This window comes from Canis lupus, chromosome 10, assembly GCF_048164855.1.
Source record: "Canis lupus baileyi chromosome 10, mCanLup2.hap1, whole genome shotgun sequence".
Lineage (NCBI taxonomy): Eukaryota > Metazoa > Chordata > Mammalia > Carnivora > Canidae > Canis > Canis lupus.
In genome coordinates, this window is record NC_132847.1 from 56,375,136 (window position 1) to 56,381,256 (window position 6,121).

The 6,121-nt window shown below is 52.5% G+C and overlaps 1 protein-coding gene across 3 annotated transcripts; it reads left to right on the forward strand.

The window, feature by feature from the left end:
• The first annotated feature begins 1,139 nt into the window (after positions 1-1,139).
• ALDH1B1 (aldehyde dehydrogenase 1 family member B1) lies at positions 1,140-6,080 on the forward strand. Of its 3 annotated transcripts, XM_072842023.1 has the most exons (3): positions 1,177-1,235; positions 1,801-1,898; positions 3,424-6,080. In XM_072842023.1, exon 3 carries the CDS (start codon positions 3,434-3,436, stop codon positions 4,994-4,996), a length of 1,563 nt encoding a protein of 520 aa, XP_072698124.1. In that variant the 5' UTR covers positions 1,177-1,235; positions 1,801-1,898; positions 3,424-3,433; the 3' UTR covers positions 4,997-6,080. The 3 variants fall into 3 exon arrangements, with proteins under 3 accessions (XP_072698125.1, XP_072698124.1, XP_072698123.1); XM_072842024.1 differs by lacking the exon at positions 1,801-1,898 and having other exon boundaries at positions 1,140-1,235; XM_072842022.1 differs by lacking the exons at positions 1,177-1,235; positions 1,801-1,898 and adding an exon at positions 1,489-1,758.
• The last annotated feature ends 41 nt before the right edge of the window (positions 6,081-6,121 follow it).

Here is a 6,121-nt window from a genome sequence, read left to right on the forward strand (position 1 = left end):
AGTCTAGGGGTGGCACCCACAGCTGCCACCCCGTATCCAGGAAGCTGGAGAAGGGACCAGGAAGGCTAATGCAGAAAATCCTCAAACCTGCCATCATGTCAGCGATGCCCTCGAAGGGGCAGGACAGTACCCTCCCCCTTCCACATTTGGCAGGGGTGTCGCTAAATCAGAAGCACCTAGTTAGCACAGAACTCTAGCTGCAAACAAGGGTGGGAAACAGCTCTTAGGTTCCCACCACCCTCTCCAACCAGAGGGAAGGCGCAGTGGAGGCCGAGCGAGTCAGAGATGTGCATTCAGGCTTTATGGCAACAAGATGGTCACAAGTGTCCATGGACTGTCTACCCTACCACAGAATTCTGTGCCACTTGGGAGAGGCCAGTGTTGCCTTTTAGTTAACATGACATGAGAAAAGGTTCACAATAAGTCATAATAAGTAAAAAGACAGGAAGAATGATAGAAAGAAAAGGAAAAAAAGCAGGCAGCAGAACAGAGGTCACCATATAATTTCTTTTGTATTAAATGAATTTTTGAAAAAAAAAAAAAAGTTAAAAATACCTGCAAGATAAATGGCAACTTTTGGGTGAAAGGATTGAAACTGTTTTTTCCCCCCAGAGGTCAAAAATGTAATTTCGTAATGATATAAGGTCAATATGTAAGTCCTAATGATCATAAACATATTATGTACCTAATACATGAAGCAAGGAATGACGGAATGCAAAGAAGTAGCTCTGCACAATCCTTACGGATTTTAACAGTCTTCTCAGAAATTGACAGAAAAACTGTCAATGGAAGGTATTCCTTAAAATTCTTGCAATCAAAAAAAAAAAAAATCTTGCAATCTTTTCCGTGTTTTCCAAGTTTTCTAGGTCGTGCATATATTCTTTTTGTCCTAGGCCCCAGAAAATACATTTTTAAAAAGCACACAAAGAACATCTCAGAGGTACGGGGCAGGGCAGGGGGTAGAGCGGCGGGGGGCGGGGGACCGAGAGAGGGGCGGCACCGAGGGGTCCCGACGGGCTGCAGCCTACCTGTGGCGGCGAGGGCCTGCCCCGGGGTCTCTCCGCTCCCCCCGAGCGCCTGGGGGCCGCAGCCCGCGCGGGGAGTCTCCGCGGGGGGGGGGGCCGGGAGCGAGGAGGGGGGCCCTGTCCCCACCGCCAGCGGGAGGAGCGGCCTCGGGCGAGCAGCGAGCAGCGGCGGAGCGGAGCGCACCGGGGCCAACCAGCCAGCGGCCGCAGGTAGCCAGCGCGCTCCCCTCGGGCCCCACGCCGCGCCCCGCCCGCCGTGGAGGGGGGACCCCAAGGCGCGCACTGTGGGACCCCCTGGACGCTACCACCCCTGCGCCTGCACCCGGGTCGCCGGGGGGTTGCTGTGGGGCTCGCAGGACGCAGATCCGGGCAAACCTTCCCCCCTTAGCTCAACCTCACTGGCTCCCGCGCATCCAGCCCGATCTGGCGAGAGCCGCCCCCCACCCCCACCCCACTGTAGCTGGAGGCCGAGGCACGCGTCCCCTCCCCGCAGAAAGGGTGTAACCTTGCTAACAGCCAGTGTTACTGCAGGTCACTTATTAATTCACCTCATTGGAGGGGCCGCTCTTGCCGTTGGTGCCACTCGTACAGGGTGGTCCAGAGCTCTGGTGCTTGGCCGTGGTGGGCACTAGTGCTGGGAACCGGAAGAAATCGCCCACAGTCAGGAGGAAACAAAACTAGGACTGTGGGAATCCAGGCTGAGGCTCCTGTTCTTACTTGCTGTGTGTTCTCGGTGAGTCCCTGACCTCTCTCTCTGATCCCACTCTTCTTCCAGAATGGGGGTCATGATCATCTGTCCAGATCACCCCAGGGTTTACTGGGAGTCTCCTGGACTTAGGTGCTAAGAAAATGGCCTGCAAACTGTCAAGCGAGGTATGCTGCAAGCAGTGATCTTCCAAATGCAAGTGAAGGCTCCAACCATGGACCCCATTTAAGCCCCTAGAAGAGGAACAGCCTTTGCTTTTAGCATGAAAGATTTGCCAGCCTTGGTCTATGACTGTCTCTGTTTAGCCCCTCCACCCCCACCTCCCCATGGATTGGTTACCTCCACTTAGCCTCCCCTGGGACCCTTCCCGGCCTCAGACCCAGACTTCAGACAAAGCTGCTTCTGTCCCAGCATGGGACAGAGCACTGAGCAGAATGGAACTTGCATGCACCCCTGACAGGTCTGCTGGCTCAACTATCCTCCAAGGGAGGGCTTTCTTGGGGCAGCACTGCTCTGTATGAAGCTGAGGCACCTGGCTGGGCTTTGCTTTCCAGGATGCCCCGTGGCAGAGGGTTGGGGTGGAGAAGCCAGGTGCAATTCCTCTTGGCTGCTGGATGGGTCAAGACTCAAGTGAGACAGAGAAGGTGGAGGGCTTGATATGGCTGAAGAGTAACTGTTTCAATGAATCTAGGAATTTCATACACCTATGTATGAAATTCATACATGAATTTGTATTTATACATATGTATGAAATGCATTTCATTGAATGCATTTTATATACTGTTTAAATGTTATAGCTGTTGTTTTTAATAAAGTCTGCATGTTTCAGAGTTTTAGTCAAGAATAAACAGGCCTTTCTTTCCAGCGGCTCCGAGACTTGCTACCCTCCTGAGAAGCTGAGACCTGTGCCCCGGGGGGCCAGGCTAGGCTGGTTCCTGAGGGTGCTTCTGGCTCTGATGTGCCGGGGCGGAGGGCTGCCAAGCTTTTTAAGTGCACAGCCCCATTCAATGTAGCCCCATGAGGCCTTTCACATAAGAGGAAACTGAGGCACGGGGATGAAGTGAAGCAAGCCCTTGTCTCAGAGAACAACTCTGTCTCTCAGCCCCTTTGGTTTCTTCCCCATTGTTAGGTCAAATTATGAACAGTGTTTGTGGAAATGTTGATGCGTATCACTGAGCAACTAGCTGTGGAGCAGCTGCTCTGTGGCAGGCTTACTTTGAGGCATCAGGGACACAGCAGTGAATGAACCAGGAAAAAAAAATGCCTGACCTCTCAGAGTTGATGTGTTACTGGGGTGAGGCAGACAATAAACACATAAGTACACATAAGTGTGTAAATATACTATTTGGTGTCGCAGGTGGGGAGAGATAAAGCCTGGGGGAGACAGGGCGCTGACAGTGAGAAAGGTGGCAGTTTTATAAATTTTATAAAGGGCAATCAGGGAAGGCCTTGCTGAGCAGGTGACATTTGATCCAAGACCCAGAAGAGGTGAGAGAGTGAGCTGGAGGATAGATGGGACATGAGGGCGTTGGACCAGAGGGTTCCGTAGGGCCTTTATACCCTTGACAATCCATGTTTTTAGAGGTGGCACCCTTTATGCTGGCATCTTGGAACGTCTGAGCTGGTGGGCCTTTGCGTGACCACCTGGCCATCTCTCACCTGTTCCCTCTGCTTCGTCCCGTCCCCCTGCAGAGTCGAGAGCATGCTGCGCTTCCTGGCGCCCCTGGCGCCCCGGTTGCTTTGCCTCCGTGGCAGGACCGCCCCCTACTCTTCCGCAGCAGCCCTTCCAAGCCCCATCCTGAACCCGGACATCCGCTACAACCAGCTGTTCATCAACAATGAGTGGCAAGACGCAGCCAGCAAGAAGACCTTCCCGACAGTCAACCCCACCACGGGAGAGGTCATTGGCCATGTGGCTGAAGGGGACCGGGCTGACGTGGACCGGGCAGTGAAAGCAGCCCGCGAGGCCTTCCGCCTGGGGTCTCCGTGGCGCCGGATGGATGCCTCAGAGCGGGGCCGCCTGCTGAACCGCCTGGCCGACCTCGTGGAGCGGGATCGCGTCTACCTGGCCTCACTGGAGACTTTGGACAACGGGAAGCCTTTCCAGGAGTCCTACGCCTTGGACCTGGATGAGGTCATCAAGGTGTACCGGTACTTTGCTGGCTGGGCCGACAAGTGGCACGGCAAGACCATCCCCATGGATGGCGAGCACTTCTGCTTCACCCGGCATGAGCCGGTTGGTGTCTGTGGCCAGATAATCCCCTGGAACTTCCCCTTGGTCATGCAGGGCTGGAAGCTCGCCCCGGCGCTCGCCACCGGCAACACCGTGGTCATGAAAGTGGCAGAGCAGACCCCCCTTTCCGCCCTGTACCTGGCCTCCCTCATCAAAGAGGCGGGCTTTCCCCCGGGGGTGGTCAACGTCGTCACCGGCTACGGCCCCACGGCGGGTGCAGCCATCGCCCGGCACATGGATATCGACAAAGTTGCCTTCACCGGCTCTACGGAGGTGGGCCACCTGATCCAGAAGGCGGCCGGCGACTCCAACCTGAAGAGGGTCACCCTGGAGCTGGGTGGGAAGAGCCCCAGCGTCGTGTTGGCCGACGCTGACATGGAGCACGCCGTGGCGCAGTGCCACGAAGCCCTGTTCTTCAACATGGGCCAGTGCTGCTGTGCCGGCTCCCGGACCTTCGTCCAAGAATCCATCTATGATGAATTTCTGGAGCGAACCGTGGAGAAGGCTAAGCAGAGAAGAGTCGGGAACCCCTTTGAGCTGGACACCCAGCAGGGGCCCCAGGTGGACAAGGAGCAGTTTGAACGAATCCTGAACTACATCCGGCTCGGCCAGAAGGAGGGGGCCAAACTGCTGTGCGGCGGGGAGCGTTTTGGGGATCGCGGTTTTTTCATCAAGCCCACGGTCTTTGGTGATGTGCAGGATGACATGAAGATCGCCAGAGAGGAGATCTTCGGGCCCGTGCAGCCCTTATTTAAATTCAAGAAGATAGAGGAGGTGATCGAGAGGGCCAACAACACCAGGTACGGCTTGGCTGCTGCCGTGTTCACCCAGGACCTGGACAAGGCCATGTACTTCACGCAGGCGCTCCAGGCTGGCACTGTGTGGGTAAACACCTACAACATTGTCACCTGCCACACGCCCTTCGGAGGGTTTAAGGAATCTGGCAATGGGCGGGAGCTGGGGGAGGATGGGCTTAAGGCTTACACGGAGGTGAAGACAGTTACTATCAAGATTCCGCAAAAGAACTCGTAAGAGAGGCTACCACAGGGACCACCCCCTCCAGTCCACAGGTTCCATGATCACCTAGACCATGGCTGCCAAATAGTTTTTTTTGCCTCAGGCCCCACTTTATTTGCTCCATATGAACTCTAATAGGGAAGCTCAACAAATAAAACAATTAAAATGAGAATTGCTCTTGGTAAAGCAGGGCCGGGGACCAGACCTGGAGTCCTATCCAATAGCTCCTCAGCCCCAGCCACCTTGGTGGCCCGGAGTTATTTCCATGAAATCTTGGGAGTGTCTGGAAAATAGATGTGAAACTACTGACCTGGGCAGTGGCTTTTAGTTCTTGCTTCTGATCCGAGGACTTCCCAATGGATTAACCTAATGGCTTAGTAGATGGACTCAGTTCAGATGTAGGATTTGAAAGCATTAGGAGTGTCAAACTAGGTGGGTGCCAAATCTTGGCCCCATTTTTCAATGACTTAACCTAAAAAATCAAGAATGCTTTTCCTTTTTCGTAAGTACCAGTTGCTGGCTATTTTGCTTGCTTACCCTTCATTTTGCTGCTGATTTTCTTTAATTTGAGGGAGAAGTGAGCAAAGAATGCATTTATATAAACCATTCCTTTAAAATAAATAACCCAAGTGTCCATCAGCTAGTGAGTGGATAAATAAAATGTTTCCATGGAATATTCCTTGTGCCATTCAGCCATAAAAAAAGGAATGAAGTACTGACATTCATTATAGAATGGATGAACCTTGAAACCATTAGGCGGAATGAAAGAAGCCAGACATACATACAAGGCCACATATTGTATGATTCCATTTACATGAAATGTCCAGGATAGACAAATCCAGAGACAAAAAAGTATATGAGTGATTGCCAGGTGTTGCGGGAGGAGGGAATGGGGAGTAATTGCTAATGGGTATAGGATTTCTTTTTGGGAAGTTTCGAAGGGTTCTGAAAATGGATAGTAGTGATGGTCGCACAACTTTGTGAATATACTAAAAAGTACTGAATTGCACAGTGATTCACATAAAAGGATGATTTTTATGATATGTGAATTAATTTCAATTAAAAATCAAATAAAAGATATTCATATGTTGTTTGCCAATCTAGTCCATTGGGTGCCAATATTCTCTTCTAACTGAAAAT